At 34.5% G+C, this 20,660-nt stretch overlaps 1 protein-coding gene across 1 annotated transcript; it reads right to left on the bottom strand.

Annotated features, from left to right (window-relative positions):
- Positions 1–13,692: 13,692 nt before the first annotated feature.
- Smp_058020 (hypothetical protein) lies at positions 13,693–19,044 on the bottom strand (the record flags this gene model as incomplete). The annotated part of the gene is made up of 2 exons (XM_018797616.1): positions 13,693–13,774; positions 18,776–19,044. 2 exons carry the CDS (start codon positions 19,042–19,044, stop codon positions 13,693–13,695), a joined length of 351 nt encoding a protein of 116 aa, XP_018652640.1.
- Positions 19,045–20,660: the final 1,616 nt, after the last annotated feature.

Genomic DNA, 20,660 nt, shown 5'->3' on the forward strand with positions numbered 1-20,660 from the left:
CACGTATGTATCGATTATATTTGTTCACAACATTTTACGTGTTGTGAGCAATGATTTACATATGACGCTATGTTGAATCCCGTATGACGATTTTTTGATCGTGCAGAAACAACGGTATTGTTTGAGGTCAAATAATAAACACCGAATGGTACGAACAGAATCGAAATTCCAATTTTCATTCACTTTGTAATAAAACAAGAAATAATTTAGGCGAATAAGTCAGTGAACTGTGACCAGTACATTCGCACACTGGAATGCTATTGATAATTCGTGTTTATGTGTGCTGATGTAAACGTATCTATAGAGACTACTGGATGGATTGAATGTTCTGCCTTTCGAAAGATATTCAAGATTCAGTCTGTTCAAACGTGTTTTCATGGCATCTTGAAATAAGTAGCTTATGATGAGTGCAATTATCATCCGAGGAATAATTCAAAACGACGTGGATAAACAAGATGACAAGTCGATAGATAGCATCGATAGTTTAAAAAATATAGATTACACACAAGGCTAATGAATACCGTTACTATCACTTCCCGTCTTCTTTTCTCCTTCTTCTGGAAATATAGAAACAGTTGGATGATATATTTATACAAATATTTGTTTCAAGTACGTGACATGTTGTTTCGACGAGCAGGAGTAATGGATAATGTTTCCTTAGCCATTAACCACTGTTGTTATGTTTCCCATACAACGAATGTCGATATGTCTTTCTACGCATATATATATATCCTCTTTCGAATATATAAGTCAAAATAATTTAATTAAGCAAAATGTTGACCTATTTTTCTAATCATGTATCTGAGTTCATTTCGGAACCTGAACTAAACAATACGCCTGTTGGAATCTAGATTTTTATTTGAAGGCTGATTACTATAATGGCCAGATTTGAAGAACCATTGTTGCATAGTTACCACGAACAATATGTGATAATACTTAAGTATTTGTATAATCCATCACTGTATGGATAAGTGACAGATCATTGTAGATGCGATTTCTGTTGGAATTCTTTGGAGAAACACTGCAGATCATTGCAAACGGTATATTTGATCAAAATGTTCAGGAAAACTCACGAATATCGCATTGGGAATTACCTTTTGCAAACGTTTATCATACAACGACCACTTCATGAGAAAACCACCAAGTAGTTATGTGAAGAATTTTGTGAAGCACATTGGGTTAGAAACTATCGCTATTCATATGGTGACATGCAAATTTGAGAGGAATAAGTTCATTTGCGTTGAATTTCACATTACTTATTTCTTGATTTATGACGGACTGGTAACCGAGTGTTGAGCGATGCAGCGAATTACAGGTTTTAAATATTCATGGAACCTCATTGATCAAGTCGCGGTTCGGCCGCTAACTTAAATGGCCCAAACTCCTGTGTAATACACTGAGGTGTGAAATTGTGTTGGTTGAATGTGATCGACAAGTTGTCAGGGGTTGATGTTTCGTGCTGTTCTTCACTGATCAGAAGTGTGTATCCACAGATTCAGGGAGACTGAGGTCGTTGACGGATTAGTACTCTTGTCACCCAGTTCAACAGTCGACGACTATACCAGTGAGCTAATCGGATCGAGACTGACCCCACGTATCAACGATGCTTACTTAAAGCGAATTGATCACCAATTGGTTACCAATGTATTCTATGTCAATATTTCCATTAGGCTGATCGAATTCTATAAAGTGATCTGAAGCGTCAACCCTTTGATAAGCTACATGACATTGCTTGCGCAATATTGAGCCGTCGTATGGTGGTTGCAGTTGGTGGACCTTGTTGATTATTCAACGACTAATAAAATGTGGACAGTTCCTCATCCTGTCAGAAAGAAATCGCGTCTCAAGCAGTGTGTTTGAATGTGTTTTCACGGAATCTTCATATAGGAAGCTTATGATGGTTGCAATTATCTTCCAAGGAATAATTCAAGACGACGTGGATAAACACAATGACAAGTCGATGATTGTATAGCATCCATGATTTCCAACTTAATGTGGTGTTAATTGCTGTCGCTCCGTGTCATCACTTTATCGACAACATGTGTTGTTGATCATTCGGAACAATGTCAAAGGTTTGTTTGTTTCACAGATCCTTCAGTTACATTGTCCAGTTATTCATTGAACAATGCATGATGAATACTATGGACCGAACGTACTTGTGGAAATAATGTGTCCTGTAGATAGCATCAATAATTTATGAAATATAGATTATACACAAAGCTAATTGATACCGTTCTTATTACTTCCTGTCTTCTCTCCTCCTTCTTCTGGAAATATATAAACAGTTGAATTATAAATTTTGATCACGCGGATGTCTCTCTAAGGCGTCTTTTTTACTTAAAAAAAACTAAAGTATCCTTCTTCTTTTATATGATTCATGGTAATGTAATTACTCAAACGTTTATTTGAATGCTTATCGCAGTGCTTCGTAGTTCACTGAATTTAATTGTCTGTTACACTGTTACAAAAAACTTGTGAAAACCTACACAATACATGTCTATATTTACTAGCGTCTTATTTATCACGTAACCTGACCATATTCAACGTTGTCAAGATAAGTCATTCTGACTCAAAATTCCCGAATTGTGTTTGCGAGATGGGTAATCTGAAAATGTGCTTTCTTGAATGTCCCTCACTCGGTATCTTATTACCGACTTTTTCCAATATGTACAGATTTGATGAAGTTTATCAATAAACCATGCGGCGACCATTTCATATATTAGTAGCTGGAAAATCAATTTTTTTACTTTGATGAAATATTTTAATGAATCAATGAATAACAAATGCTTTTATACGGCTTCTTCGTGTGTTGTATCTGACGTCAATGCTTCCTGAGCAATTTTACCGACTGAATTTTTAGTCGCTTGGAAAGCAGTGTCGTGTACAACTATTCAATTCATCATGATGAAACAAATTCAATCTCTGTGTAAATGGAAAATAATTCAGTCCAATACTAAGAAATATAGGTCTATCTAGGCTGCTGTTGTTACATCCACGAATAAAACATCTCTAATGAAGATTTCTAACTTTCTGGAAAACATTCACACATTCTCATAACCATTCGTGCGACCTAATTCATTTTGAGACATATGAAAAATAATAATAACATAATTGATCGATATCATCAGCAGTGGACATTTTCTGACAATCTGAATCAAAAGTCGATCTTTTGAATGGACGGAAGAATTACTAGTGATCTGGTGTTTTGGTAACAACTTAGTTGTTATTCAAGCTCAAGTAAATACTCACCAGTTTCTAGATTTGCAATGTCGAACAAGTGGTCAAATAGAGAGTTGCAATTGTTTGAGAATGCCGAAAATAAGGTTTTGTTCGGAGTATAGAAAAGAATTTGTAGGTGGACTGAAAATGTGTAATTGTTTATCGCGATATGTACAGACAGCACTGTTAGAGGAATGACCATGTATGTTATTAATTGTTTGAGTGTTCCGCAAAAAATGAAGGGTACTGTAAACTCCTAATATTCAATGTAGACCTATTTCAGTTTGCGTGTTTGCTTTTCAACTGATTAGCTACAATATTCTTGATTTACGAGTTATAGCAAACCTTCCCTAAACCTATAGAATTGTAACCTGTTTCATCGCTATGTTATGTAACACAAATTTGCAATCGGATGACAACATTGTAGGTTCACAAGTTAGAGTGAATCTCCAAAATTTTTTTGAGACTTACTTAAATTGTTCGTGACATTTAGAACATGTCCATTGTGCAAATTAAAACCTGAAACAAGAGTCATTCGAAATTATGTAATAAGCTCTTCGGTGGTTTGTTCAAAATACTAAATAATTTCTATCAGTTTTTGTGTAATACGAACAACATCCAAAGTTACCGTTACCAATTCCATAGGAAAAGCAGCATGAACATTAAAAAGAATCCTTATATTCCTCCTTTCTTACAACATCACACTATCAGACAAGAAGCATTACACACTACATTTTCAAGAATTCAAGTGACGTTCTGATGCAACATTAAATAGCAATAGGGTTCAAAAGAAATCTATTCACCATAATAAATGTTTTCTAAGTCGATGGTCATTTGTCATTAATCAAACATGATAATAATTTCAGTTCAAATGAAAGTTATTATTCTGATGATAAAATATCAAATTCAACAAGTGCACCGTCGTTCACCTGTTTTGTGTGAAATATTATTCAGATGAAATAATCGACTGGAAGTATACATGAGTTTAACAGTGTAATTTCCGCAAAAGCGTTGCAGAAATATTTAAAAATAAATGAAAATTTTCTAATAGCGTAGACGGTTTTGGATGATGTAAGCTACAATCATTATAAACCTTAGTATTCAACTCAGTTCGGCATCACTACGGAAGAAGTAAGGAGGTTAAATATAATAGATTTTCAGAACAGCGAATCTTCCTAATCGTCATAGGAAAACATGATAACGGAGAGAAATGTGTTTACATAAGTGATAATCTAAGAGTTTCAGTTTCTACAAAGTTGTCCTTGTTGCAGATATCGTGTGGATCACATTACTATGAACGGATCACTGGTAAACAACGGTGTGGTGTGGAGTTTGACTGTCACATCACTAAGCAACGTAAATTATGTTCATTGTAAATTCATGCTACAATTATTCAGTAGAAACTAAACTACTCCACAAAAACTGAACTTACCGACTGAATCTTCTGTGGTGTTTCGTTTCGCGGATACTAAATGACGATGAAGTATCAACATAAATTATTCAATTTGAATGACGTTTCTTTAATCATGACAAATGATTGCAATGAAAGGTACTCGAAATTCTTTGCATTGAGTGACGAAAACTGTGGATTGTTATCGCAATGAAAGGGATAGTGCTCACAACATTCTGCTCAACATTTACTGTTAGTCCTATTGCACTCAACCCACTAATTGTTAACGGACATCTGTAGAAGCTTTATCTAATACCGTCAACATTTGTTTAAAATCACATACAGCATGTTCTTTTCCATACATATATTTTGTTTGAAATCGAATAATTAGAAGATATATTGATTGCTTCACAAGCTCAACAATATGAATACTTTCTTAACAATGACCTACCGTGAATGATGGCGACTAATGTCAATAAACACAAACAGTTGAGGTTCATTGTTGCTGCACGGTTTATATCAAACACGTAGAATTTTATACTCCTAGGATTGAGTATGCTGAGTAATGCGGAGGTGGACTGAAATGTGTGCATTGATTGCGTGTTTGTTTTCTTTTCTACGAAGTGAAGAGAACAGATAGACCAAAAATGTGTATGAAGGTTTTAATTTGTCTGACAACGTGTTCTCTGATTGGGTTAGTTATCATTTTGTTTTTTCATGATTGACTACCTCATGACTTAATGTTTATACTACGTGAACCCACTTATCACTAATTACTAATCATTGTTCGTAAAGATAACATTTAGCCTCCATAAATTTAAGCACATTCCTTCTGCTCAATAAAGATTTTCATTGCACAGGGTTAGTGATCATCAATTCTGGATTACATGGGTCATTCATGCACGAGCAACTTATCAACTGAACGTGGAAATTCCATCTTGAATTATTATATTTTGCATCCAAACATTTACTGACTTATCGTGAATCAAGGTTTGATTTAGTAAACAGTCACTTTGAAGACCATAATATGTCTACTTTTCAATAACTGTACAACCAGAACACGTTGCACAAAAATAGTCACAAACTCAACCGTGAACCGTCGTTATAGGACAGCAAACATCATTAGCACCGAACCAAACATACTTCGAAATCAGATAGTCAACCCTTTTGTGGGTTTAGAAAATAATCGTCAGAGATTTGTTGTTTATCTTTTCTCTGTCAAAGACTGATATTGTTTGTTCATAGTAAATTGGTCCGTCAATACATTTAAAGAAAACTCAAAGTAATTTTTGGCAAATCTCATTCTTTCAAGATATCCAGAATGAAGTGTATATGTAACATTATTGAAAGTTTTTTAAGTTATATCATCTATTGCATTGTCAGATATTAAACCACTTTGATTGTTTGATGTTACCCAAAACATTTGGCTACACTGCATAAAACCACAAACCTTATCTTATGATGAATAACATTGCAAAGTGACTCATTCAATGCTTTAAAATCAATTCATGATTACTGTTTTTTTGGCTAGGGTGAAAATGAACCGTTGACTTTTATTGAGAACAATCACATAGGATATGACAATATGTCATCATAATTTATAATTTCATTCAAAACAATTTCTAACATTGACGATTCCAGCGGGCTTGACAACATTCAATTGTACTTCTGTTATAACAAAGCTAATTTGTTAAAGAAAAAGAATGAAGTATCAACGGACAATTTTTTTACCGGGGTATTTTTCGCATGTTGTAGTCCATTGTAAACAGATGAATTAAAAAAACACCGGAAACATCAAACTCATAGTAATGAGCGTCTCCGTATATGTACTAATGTTGCATGATCAAGTATTGAATTATCGATGTAAACAAAGTATCCGGGTACAAAATTAAGCATCGCATCGATGTGATCAGGTACGTCCTGATGAAAATCACTCACCAAATCATTATCTTCTTTCAAACCTGATGTTTAACTTAGAACGTTTGTTATCGGAGTAAAAACACAACTCTTTGATCAAAAAGTTATAAACACATCTGGATTGAGGTGAAGACAACAAATAACTCATTAGTTGCAGACAAAATAATTTGAATGAAAGCAAAATTGTCCATAAAACCTTAAACAGTCATTCAAAATTAAATACAATTGAGTGAACTTAAAAGTTCAGTCGGAGAATGAAATATCAATAATACCAGTTACAAGAAAAAAATTGAAAATACCTTACATCTCAGATAGATACATTGATTATGCAAGATATACTGAAACAACGATATTTGTGAAGGTTAAGTTGTTGTAATACATCGGATGATGTCTTTCTAAAGATGGTACAAATATGCATCATAGTAATTATATTGATTGAGTGTAACCAACAATCTGTAAGAGCTTAAGACATCCGCAGAATAAGAGGTTTCATTTAGACTTATTGCATGCAAAGTTATATTTTTTCATTCTTTTGAAGCGAAGTACAGGCGAAATAGCAACTTGTTTTCGTCCTGCGAAAGCAGGATCTTTCAAATTGATCAAAATGGTCTTATTCATGTGGTTCTGAAAACATATTTGTAGTTCACAACTGTCATGATGAATGCTTATGATAGTTTATACGCATATATACATATATATTCACATCCCTGTTACCATTTTCACCTTCATTCTGTCAAAAGTGTTGATCGTTTTCTGTTATTTATATCGAAGTGTGGACATGAATAGAGTGATCTTATGTAAATCTTTGAAACTGAATAAACATCGATTGCCCTAAATTTATTGTTTCAATCGCTTTATAAATTTTATGAAAGTTAATCAATTGAAAGAGCTTTCCGAAGGTGGTAACAAAAGTAAACATGATGTACACAGAATGTGAGAACAATGTGCGACAGTGAGGGTAAAAGCGAAGTCGCTGCCGAGATCGACCACACAATTTGGTGTTTCTTGGAATAAGTGAAACACATTGGACAGGAGATGTGATGAAGGGATTGGATTCGGTAGAGATACTGTCGTACTCTGGTCGTGAATAAGACAATGACCTCCACACGCGGGAAGGTGCATCAATGCTGCCTAAACAGGCACACAGGTACTTACAGAACGGAAAACTCAAGAATCCAAGTTCATCGAAACATCCTTCAAATGAAGCTGCAGTGGATCTTAATAAATGTTGTCCAGTGTTGTGCACGCACCAGTGATTGCAGCGAAAACGATGAAAATCAGTTCCATGAGAGGCTTCAGTCAATTATATACGAGTAATCAGGAGAGGACTTACACATCCCGATGGAGACATTAACGCCGAAATCGGAATGAATAATACTGTGTATGAAGATATCATGAGACGACATGGACTAGGCGAGAGATACGGTAATGGTGACAGATTTGAGAAACAACCCAATCACACATGATGATCAAGATTTTATTTCATGAAGTAGGAACAAATTAAACTGGAAATCATATTCAAATGATCACCTCTCAATTATGTAAAGTTGTGGAATGTGATTCAAGCAAACGGCTATTTAAAAAACTCTTTTTAATAAAAATTGACGTTAAAATGCACTAATAAACATGTCGGTTTTCTTAACGAACAATGTTCATAATTGTGTAGGTTTATGCAGATGAACTGTGGACGAGAAAATTGGAAGACAGTGATATGCTTTGTTAACTGTCCAGTAACTCGATATGTGACTTGAAACCACATGTAAGTGCATAGATCAACTAGAGAAGTAAAGTAAACTCACACGATATTTATCCTTGACAATGATAAATGAAATCTTCAGAAAGAGATGTATAAGTTTAGTCTTTATTGGAAGTCATAATTTTCCGTCTTCAAAACTCTGAATGTCATGCATTGATACTTCCATAAACGATTTATTATTACAGTAACAAATCTTTGCTCAAGAAACAAAAAAGTAAGAACAATCGTCTTGAGAAATGCCTTGATATCCAGTGCATTCATAAAACACTCGATTTTAACAGACTCTCGAAGTCAGCTAATGTGCTTTTACGAAATGACTGAGATATTCACTCAGCCCTACTCGAGTGAATACTTGGACAGTCACATGGATTATCGTTGTTATTCTGGTGAGTATTTGAAATTGTGGATGTTCAATAATGTTTCAAATACGTATGAGTGCTGAAACCAAGAACAGCATAATAATCGAAACTTGCACACTGTCGTTTATTATGCAAATCTTTTATGAAAATTTGAACAGATATGACGAATTGAGTGTTGTCACATACAGAGAATAATATCAGTCATTCTGTTCGTTCACTCAGTATACTAAATTTTCAGAGAATGTTCAGTTAAATACCACTACACACTACATAATTCAGTAGAAGTGTGTACATTTAATTCTCCTTGGCTTTCAATTGTCCTCGTTTCGACATGTATCGCATCAGTACTCAATGTGTTGAGACAAAACAACTGAAACATCCATCCAGTCTTCGAAATATGGATTGTTCGACCATCGCATATAGGTTGAAAATACTCTACTGTAAAGTGTTTGATTGTGTGAATTACCGATACGTTCAGTACGTCAGTATGTGTTCATTGGAACTCCTCTCGCTTACAAGAACTCTAATAACCACATATAGTTGAATGTGAAACACTGAGGGCAGTCATGTCTAGTTCAGTGAATCATTGATAAAAACAGATACTGCAGTTGCATGTAATCCAAAATCACCTAGACGTTGACAACAGATGTATAAAAGTATTTTTAAACATACTAGGATTAACCAAATTGTGGTTCGGACAGCATTTTGAAGTTGAACAGTTGATCGAACCATTTGAAATCATTGAACATGAGAAATTTCATTAAGACTAGTTCATATTTATCAATGAAGCAACACATTTGCTACACATTTTCTTGTACAGTTGTCGATCCTGACGAAAATTATTGAAAGCCTGTAGTGATAACAAACAGCTGTCGTGTAAATCACTCACCCGAATTCCTTACACATCATGACTCAACAACTGCAGATTCAGATGAACCGAATTGTACTTGTTCGAGTGTTTTGTAATATGATACGTATTTTATTTTTTTATACGGGAATTATTTTTTTCAATGTTTTACATGTAATTTGTGTTGTTGAATGCTATTTTCCTTATCGGTCTACTTTCCATAGATTTTATTGTCTTTTCACGCGCTATCGATATCACCAATTTTATGGCTTCTTCATCCTCATTTCGTTAATGCTTGCATCTGGGACACCATTTTCTTCATACTCAACAATATCACTTCGATATATTGTTATATTTAATAACTCACCTGCTTGACGGTGTGTTGATTTAGACTGGATTCGATGCGTGACCTTCTACATTGATGTTATCGAGTTTCATAGTGATTTTGATCAAACATTCGTTTAGGAGTGTTTGCCTGTGTTCCAAAATATCTCCTCTTTTAACATTGTTTGTTCCGTTTGGTCTCTGTCTCGTCGACTTCTTTTCATGTTTTTCCACTTTTCACTTCGTCTGGTTAAAATTTTATTGTTCAATTTAGCTTCAAATCACGTCACCATTTCGACGTAAACCAAAGCACATATTCAAGGTCTTTTGAAATATTGATTGTATGCTCAGTTTCGGTCACATTTACAGTGTATAACGACTGTTCACGATACTTTTCAGAACCAAGTATCTATTGACCTAAAATATAATCTTATTTAATGTAAACTTTCCGTATATGATTTTGACTAATGAGAGAAAAATTATAGTATAAAATGTAGTATTTCACTGTCAAAATGAAAAGTTTATGATCAATAAGTAATCATGCTGGCTGATGATCCGCCTGAAACGACAGTTTCCGTTTAATACTGTTAACCATCACTGAATCAGTACGTTCGCCCAAACGATCATAATTGATAATTATTGTATCTCTTGTGCTTCACAGAGTTTGATTTGTTTTGCAATTTGAAGAAACATCACTGAACATAATTTGCCTTGTTTCATTGTGCGAATAATTGTTTCAGTTAATGCGCGTTACTTTACCAAACTTTTATCACCCAGATGAATTCTTTGAATGCTGATGAAGTGATAAAAACGTAGTGGTCTGTTTTTGATGCCTCGTTATCCACTGACCAACGTCAAATTGAAGAGCTCTTCGAATTATTTTATCAACCTTTCTTGATGTCCTTGAATCTCAGTGTTTGGTTCGCCTTATTCTTTCTTGAATGTTTGCTCTCACTCACTGTACAATCTTTCCACGTTATTTGTTGTTTCATCTGGCCGTTCCATATTTCTTACTGTTGTAGCATTTTCCGCTGCCACTGATAGGTCTTCCACGTATTTCTGCTTGTCGACTCAAATGCTTCCCTCCGAGTTCGTGATTAGTTTTAGGTAGGTTGTCTTGAATCTTTGTATCACTATTCCTTCAGTTTTTCAGTGCTTCAGAAATTTCAGTTTCATCTTGACAATTAGTTGTTTCCAGTTGCAATTCATCTTCCTCATGTTTGGTTTCAATGCTCAGCGAAGTGCATTCTTCGGTCTTCCACTTTTGTGTTTCACTTCAGTAGTCTAAGTTAGTGCTTGCTTCGTGATGCAGTTTAGTGATTTCCACAATCTATGTCTTATCCACTTCTAGCGTCTTTTCCTTATTACCTATTCAGTTGGAAGCTCTATTACTCTCTTCCACAACACTCTGTTTCTAATGATATCCGGTCAGCGGTCATTGAGTCACATGAGTAGACAGTTGTATATAGATATTTGTGCTCTCTTGATGAATATTGACGTAGTTCTTCACGTTTTAGCTTCGTTCAGTGGATTTGTCTTAGCGTTCATATTGAAGATTCTCACTTTGATGTTGTCTGACAGTTGTTGTGAGTTCCAAATAATTTTCAGTTTTACGAATGCCACCCTTCGCTGTGTCATTAATCTTCCCTTTTCATCTAGCTCACACATCAACTTTCCCTTCACAAATATCGTTGTATTTGTATATCTCGCATAATCAATGTGTCTAACTGAGATGTAAGGTGACTTTAAAAGTTATTCTTGTGACTGATATTATTGATATTTCATTCTCCGACTGAACTTTTACGTTCACCCAACTGTATTTAATTTTGAATGACTGTTTAAGGTTTTATAGACAATTTTGCTTTCATTCAAATTATTTTGTCTGGAACTAATGAGTTATTTGTTGTCTTCACCTCAATCCAGATGTGTTTATAACTTTTTGATCAAAGAGTTCTATATTTATTCCGACAAGAAGTCTTCCAAGTTAAACTTATAACATTTAAATAATATCTCAGGTAATGAATAAGATAATGAATGAGTGTGTGATTTTCATCAAAACCAACCTGGTCACTTCGATTCACAGATAGATGAATTACCAAAAAACAAAGGGATGTGGCCTTTATCAAATATCAGTGTGAGTTGTTGAAACTTGATCTTCTAAGCATTACAAACATATTAAGATGATGAAAATTATAAGTAACTGTTTCCTCTCATAAAGTCTTTTCCGTTTCACATTATTAACCTCATGTTTCTGTAATAACTGTTATCAAAAACGCGCAAGAAGCACACTGATTTATTTAGAAACGAAGCTCCTCTTTTCAATATTATTATTTTCCGATGTCGTACTTTCATATTTATAAGTAATGTTTTCATCTAGTGGACTTAATACAAACGTAGTAGTCTTGCAATATTATAGTCTATTAAAGTTTCGGGAATAAGCTGTTGATGTGGGCCACCTAAATTTGCATCCTACGACTAACTTGCTTTTGTAATGCAAGTCACTTTGTCGATCGAAAGCGCGCACATGGTGAATAAAAATGCAAGCACTACTATGCACGTTTATTCCAGGAGGAATGATAGATAATCAAGAGACCAGTTCTCGAACTCGTGATGTTTGTGAGTCACATACTGATATCTAAAACTTCATAGATCAGAATGATTCGGTTTCAAAATATTTGAATATGGAATCTGTGCACAGCCAGACCTATAGAAATTTGCCATTTCTAACCAAAACTCTGTAAATCGGAGTGTCATGCTCATTGCTTATTCCCCCTGGTTTCAACATCAATCTGTGATAACTGTGACATATTTCCTTTCCCATTTTAGGTACACAGTTTTTGGTCTATTATTCTACAGATTATTGCTGTCTACTATTTCTGACACTATCACATGACGTGGTTTTCACTTACTTCATATGACTTCTCACTATAATGCAATGCTTAATTTTGTACCCAGAAACTTTGTTTACATCGACAATTCAATACTTGATCATGCAACATTAGTACATATACGGAGACGCTCATTTCTATGAGTTCGATGTTTCCGGTGTTTTTTTAATTCATCTGTTTACAATGGACTACAACATGCGAAATATACCCCGGTAAAAAAATTGTCCGTTGATACTTCTTTATTCTTTTTCTTTAACAAATTAGCTTTGTTATAACAGAAGTACAATTGAATGTTGTCAAGCCCGCTGGAATCGTCAATGTTAGAAATTGTTTTGAATGAAATTATAAATTATGATGACATATTGTCATATCCTATATGAATGTTATTGATAAAAGTCAACGGTTCATTTTCACCCTAGCCAAAAAAACAGTAATCATGAATTGATTTGAAAGCATTGAATTAATCACTTAGCAATGTTATTCATCATAAGATTTTATGCAGCGTAGCCAAATGTTTTGGGTAACATCAAACAATCAAAGTGTTTTAATATCTGACACTGCAATAGATGATATAACTTAAAAAACTTTCAATAATGTTACATATACACTTCATTCTGGATATCTTGAAAGAATGAGATTTGCCAAAAATTACTTTGAGTTTTCTTTAAATGTATTGACGGACCAATTTACTATGAACAAACAATATCAGTCTTTGACAGAAAAAAGATAAACAACAAATCTCTGACGATTATTTTCTAAACCCACAAAAGGGTTGACTATCTGATTTTGAAGTATGTTTGGTTCCGTGCTAATGATGTTTGCTGTCCTATAACGACGGTTCACGGTTGAGTTTGTGACTATTTTTGTGCAACGTGTTCTGGTTGTACAGTTATTGAAAAGTAGACATATTATGGTCTTCAAAGTGACTGTTTACTAAATCAAACCTTGATTCACGATAAGTCAGTAAATGTTTGGATGCAAAATATAATAATTCAAGATGGAATTTCCACGTTCACTTGATAAGTTGCTCGTGCATGAATGACCCATGTAATCCAGAATTGATGATCACCAACCCTGTGCAATGAAAATCATTATTGAGCAGAAGGAATGTGCTTAAATTTATGGAGGCTAAATGTTATCCTACCGAACAATGATTAGTAATTAGTGATAAGTGGGTTCACGTAGTATAAACATTAAGTCATGAGGTAGTCAATCATGAAAAAACAAAATGATAACTTGCCCAATCAGAGAACATGTTGTCAGACAAATTAAAACCTTCATACACATTTTTGGTCTATCTGTTCTCTTCACTTCATAGAAAAGAAAACAAACACGTAATCAATGCACACATTTCACTCCACCTCCGCATTACTCAGCATACTCAATCCTAGGAGTATAAAATTCTACGTATTTGATATAAACCGTGCAGCAACAATGAACCTCAACTGTTTGTGTTTATTGACATTAGTCGCCATCATTCACGGTAGGTCATTGTTAAGAAAGTATTCATATTGTTGAGCTTGCGAAGCATTCAGAATATTTTCTAATTTATGAATTCCACTCAACCCAAAGAATTTTTAGTACCCTTCATTGCAATCAATCGCTGTGCATAATGTTCACTTTTCATCGTCATTTAGTAATCGCGAAAGGAAGCATCACAGAAGATTCGGTCGGTAAGTTTTTTTTGTAGAGGGATTCAGTTTCTGCTGAATAATTGCAACATAAAATTACATTAAGCATGTTTCGCGTTGCTTAGTAATGCGACAGTCGATCTCTACACCACATTGGCGTTTACCAATGATCTGTTCATAATAACGTGACTCACATGATATCTGCATTCGGCCTCCTTCCTTTTACCGTTGTGATGACGAGCTGAGTCGATTACTGAAGTCTATACTGATCGTAGCTTACATCTTCCGAAACCATCTACGCTATTGGAAAATTTTCATTTATTTTAAACTTTTCTGTAACGTTTTCACAGAAATTGGACTGTCAAACTCATGTATTCTTCTAGTCGATTCTTTCCTTTGAATAATATTGCACACAAAACACCTGACGGACGGTACTTTTGTTGACTTTGATATTTTATCAGCAGAATAATAATTTTCATTTCAACTAAAATTATTATCATATTTGATTAACGACAAATGACCATCGACTTAGAAAACATTTATTATGGTGAATAGATTTCTTTTGAACCCTATTGTTATTTAATGTTGCACCAGAAAGTTACTTGAATTCTTGAAAATGTAGTGTGTAATGCTTCTCGTCTGATAGTGTATTTTTGGGAGAAATGCACAATTTACAGATTCTTCCAAATTTTCATGCTGCTGTTCCTATGGAATTAGCAACGGTAACTTTGGGGGGTGCTCAAGTAACACAAAAATTGACAGACAGTATTTCATATTTTGAACAAACCATCAAAGAGCTTATTACATAATTTCGAATGACTCTTGTTTCAGGTTTTAATTTGCACAGTGGACATGTTCTAAATGTCACGAACAATTTAAGTAAGTCTCAAAAGTATTTTGGAGGTTCGCTCTAACATGTGGACCTAGAATATTTTCATCCGATTGTAAATTTGTGTCACATAACATAGCGATGATACAGGTTACATTTCTAAAGGTTTGGAGAAATTGAGTTACAAGACTTGTTTTTCATGCCTAATCATTTTGTATACTGCATTATTTGATATATATTCCTGCACAAGTCAATCTGTTAAACATGGGAAAACCGAAATTATGTTTAATTCCTTTCACATGTTTGTTAACGTGTGCACTAGCCTAACTTACTGTATCAGGCTACCTTTCATGCCTTACAAAATGTTTATTGGTATTACTTGTCATTCTTTAGTTCAGTTGTGTAAAAAGTAACATCAGTTTTCAGCTACAATAACGCATTTATAAAATAATGTTTTATTCGAAGTTAAAAGGCTGGTAATACATGATCTTATGGTCTTACCGTCTATTTATTATCTTCAAACTTCATTTATCTTGCATTGAATAAATTAAACCATGGCACGGTATGAGTGATAAATTGAAAAACACACCTGCGGACGTTTTAGGGGAAGTATCACACATTTACAAAATCGTAGATTACACTGTAAATATAAGCTATTATTATTATTATTATTGAGATTTCTCATCCTTTTCATCTGTCGTTAACACCCGCCGTTGTGTCATATGGAGGTGAATTCATATCTGATTTGCCATCATTCTCAAAACAATTTGCTGTTCAGTTCAAACATAAACACACAAACTGAAATAAATCTACAATGGATATTAGGATTTTACATTGCAATTTATTTTTTGATGAACACTCAAACAATTTATTATCTACATGGTCATTTCACTCTTAGTGTTGTCTGTATATATTGCGATAAACAATCACACATTTTCAGTCGACCTACAAATTCTTTTCTATACTTCCAACAAAACCTTATTTTCGGCATTCTCAAACAATTGCAACTCTCAATTTGACCACTTGTTCGACATTGCAAATCTAAAAAACTGGTGAGTACTTTCTGAATATATGTATTGTATTTACTTGAGATTGCTTGCCAACTGTGTTTTTACCGGAGAAAGTTGATCACTAGTAATTCTTCAGTCCATTCAAATGACCGACTTTTGATTCAGATCGTCAGAAAATGTCAACTGCTGATGATATCGATCAATTATGTTATTATTTTATTTCATATGTCTCATAATGAATTAAGACGCACGAATGGTTATGAGAATGTGTGAATGTTTTCCAGAAAGTTAGAAATCTTCATTAGAGATGTTTTATTCGTGGATGTAACAACAACAGCCTAGATAGACCTATATTTCTTAGTATTGACTGAATTATTTTCCATCTACACAGAGATTGAATTTGTTTCGAATTGAATGCAAAAGGAATAAAACATTGATATTTATATGACAAGAATATGTCAACATTTATTCAATCGTTAAATAATTACCAAGATTCCCCAAATTCAACCACTATGCGACGCCTCAATAATGCGCAAGCAATGTCACGTAACATATCAAAGGGTTGACGCTTCAGATCACTTTATAGAATTCGATCAGCCTAATGGAAATATTGACATAGAATACATTGGTAACCAATTGGTGATCAATTCGTTCTAAGTAAGCATCGTTGATACGTGGGGTCTGTCTCGATCCGTTTAGCTCACTGGTATAGTCGTCGACTGTTGAACTGGGTGACAAGAGTACTAGTCCGTCAACGACCTCAGTCTCCCTGAATCTGTGGATACACACTTCTGATCAGTGAAGAACAGCACGAAACATCAACCCCTGACAACTTGTCGACCACATTCAACCAACACAATCTCGCACCTCAGGAGTTTGGGCCATTTAGGTCAGCTGCCGAATCGCAACTTAATTACTGGGGCTCCATGAATATTTAAAACTTGTCATTCGCTGGATTGCTCAACACTCGGCTACCAGTCCGTCATAAACCAAGAAATAAGTAACGTGAAATTCAACGCTAATAAACTTATTTCTTTCAAATTTGCATGTCACCATATCAATAACGATAGTTTCTAACCCAATGTGCTTCACAAAATTCTTCACATAACTACTTGGTGGTTTTCTCATGAAGTGGTCGTTGTATGATAAACGTTTGCAAAAGGTAATTCCCAATGCGATATTCGTGAGTTTTCCTGAACATTTTGATCAAATATACCGTTTGCAATGATCTGCAGTGTTTCTCCAAAGAATTTCAACAGAAATCGCATCTACAATGATCTGTCACTTATCCATACAGTGATGGATTATACAAATACTTAAGTATTATCACATATTGTTCGTGATAACCATGCAACAATGGTTCTTCAAATCTGGCCATTATAGTAGTCATCCTTCAAATAATAATCTAGATTCCAACAGGCGTATTGTTTAGTTCAGGTTCCGAAATGAACTCAGATACATGATTAGAAAAATAGGTCAACATTTTGCTTAATTAAATTATTTTGACTTATATATTCGAAAGAGGATATATATATATATGCGTAGAAAGACATATCGACATTCGTTGTATGGGAAACATAACAACAGTGGTTAATGGCTAAGGAAACATTATCCATTACCCCTGCTCGTCGAAACAACATGTCACGTACTTGAAACAAATATATGTATAAATATATCATCTAACTGTTTCTATATTTCCAGAAGAAGGAGAAAAGAAGACGGGAAGTGATAGTAACGGTATTCATTAGCCTTGTGTGTAATCTATATTTTTTAAACTATCGATGCTATCTATCGACTTGTCATCTTGTTTATCCACGTCGTTTTGAATTATTCCTCGGATGATAATTGCACTCATCATAAGCTACTTATTTCAAGATGCCATGAAAACACGTTTGAACAGACTGAATCTTGAATATCTTTCGAAAGGCAGAACATTCAATCCATCCAGTAGTCTCTATAGCTACGTTTACATCAGCACACATAAACACGAATTATCAATAGCATTCCAGTGTGCGAATGTACTGGTCACAGTTCACTGACTTATTCGCCTTAATTATTTCTTGTTTTATTACAAAGTGAATGAAAATTGGAATTTCGATTCTGTTCGTACCATTCGGTGTTTATTATTTGACCTCAAACAATACCGTTGTTTCTGCACGATCAAAAAATCGTCATACGGGATTCAACATAGCGTCATATGTAAATGATTGCTCACAACACGTAAAATGTTGTGAACAAATATAATCGATACATACGTGTGACATACAGCAAAAGTCTAGACATTACTTCTTCACTCAGGATGATAAATAAAATCAAAAATATACATTTTTCCTCAATAGAACGTGGAAAAAATGGAAAGGGAAACAAGCGAAAAGGTAAGTGTATTTACACACATTTCATTTTGATTTAACTTCAGATTACACACACACACTCATTTGTGTACCAGAAGAAAGAGAATGTTCTCTGTAGATAACTGTAGATTTCAAAGTGATGTATACGATAATTGTCTAATTGTGTTAAGTTATTATCCGAAAATATCAACCCCTTTTGTGAGCTAATAAAAATGTGCAATCAATTTTTATTGCTGTCTGGTTTACCGACTTACATTGAAATTATGTAGTGGATAAATGCGATCTCACTCTGATTGCTTACAATTAATATTTCATTAGGAATGCGGAGGGTAAAACGAGGAAGTAAGTCTTTTTCATATTTCATACGTTTGATGTAAATGTGCAATTTTATTCGAAAGCCTGCCGCACGTGTACTTGCGTTGACCCTTTTCACATGACATTCACGACGACGGCTCCACAAAGCTGCTTTCTCCACCTGCATCTTTCGTCTCAAATGGGACGTGAAACTGGATTGATCAGACATTGTTTGAATAATTCCAAGTGCAAATAAAACCGTGTATATATGTGAACAGGGTCAGTTTGCTTCAGCTCATGGTCAATTTTTGTTTTCATCAAGTCCGTAACACTTTCAAGATTACTTCAACATTCATTGGCGCATTGCAACATAAACGATTTCCCAATATACCGCTTGTTTTCTTTAATTGATTTGGTTGCACCACTTTGTGAGCTGAGATAAAATCGTGTCTGATGTTTCGATTGCCCTATCGACTGATATTTGTATGTAACATAGGAAAGTGAAGAGTGAGTAAAATTGTTTCATTTCACCATAGGAATTCGAAAGGAAGAGGCAGACAGGCTTGCAGAAAAACGTGAGTACCGACAGCTTGATTGTGTCTTGGTGACCATTTGTTTTTGTGGGGTATGTGAGTCAAACCTTTGAACTTTCTGAAGTTTGGTTTTTACAACATTCCGCTCATAAATGCTCACGTTCTCAATAATTGTCACACTCGTGTATCCAACTGTACAGCACAGTGTTTCTGTAGGCAGACTTTTAGTATGTTCGTATTATTTTCACTGAAGATCACTTATGTGATCAGCGTGCGAGTGGCTGTTGATCGCCTAAGAAAATTTCTTGATTCACACTACGTTGGTGTGACGAACGAAAACATTGACATCAACCGTCTGATAATTATTCAACACGCGAAATAACGGCAGCTGACTGCTCCTCATTATTGCAAATCATAATCGAACAAAAATTAATTCTTGTTGTGAGCTAATAAGAAGTGTGCCATCACTTTTTATTCCTGTCTGGTCGACCGACCAACACTGAAATTTTATAATCGATAAATGCAATCTCATTTTGATTGCTTACAATTAATATTTCACCAGGAAATCAGAGATTACAAGCAGAATGTTAGTCTATTTTGTTTTCTAGACTTGAATTATGCTTTGTTGTTGAATATGTGTTCTGACTTTTCATTTCTGTTACTTGTTTCATAGCAATTCGGTGACAGATTATCCATGTTGTTTGTACTCTCCTTCTATTTCTGTTCTCATGCTTTTGTTATTCTTGTCGTGTGTTTATTTTTTAAACTTGCTTCATTGTTCATTTTTGTTCTTATAGTTCTTCGAAAATTGTTTATCCTGGGTTCGATCGGTTAGTCAGTTTATTTTTGGGAACCTATTTATCTGCTCCCCTACGTCTCCTCCATAATCGTTTCATGTTTTTTTTCACTATTCCTGTTTTACTTTATGGAAAACAAAGTAATCATACGTGGAGAACTTATACTAAAAGCAACATTTCAGTGATTTCTCTCTTCCTCGTATTGTCATATAAAGTCAATCGCTTGTGAACGAGTTAAATATTTAAACTATTATGTCCTTTACAACTAGTTCATTCAAACGCATTGTTTTTCAGTAATATATCGACTGCATGCATACACCCTGATTACCCGTTTCAGTCACTATGAAACGCTCAAGTAATCTTATTAGACTGATAAATCGATATGTAGAAATACACATATGAAAATGTTCTTAAATAAAATTCAAAACCACTCTTAACTTAAGCAAAGATGGATAGTGGTTAGCAGTGGAATCCTGGATGCGCGTTTCGTCCTATTTGAGACTAGTCAGCTGGAT

Source organism: Schistosoma mansoni, chromosome 5, assembly GCF_000237925.1.
Source record: "Schistosoma mansoni strain Puerto Rico chromosome 5, complete genome".
Lineage (NCBI taxonomy): Eukaryota > Metazoa > Platyhelminthes > Trematoda > Strigeidida > Schistosomatidae > Schistosoma > Schistosoma mansoni.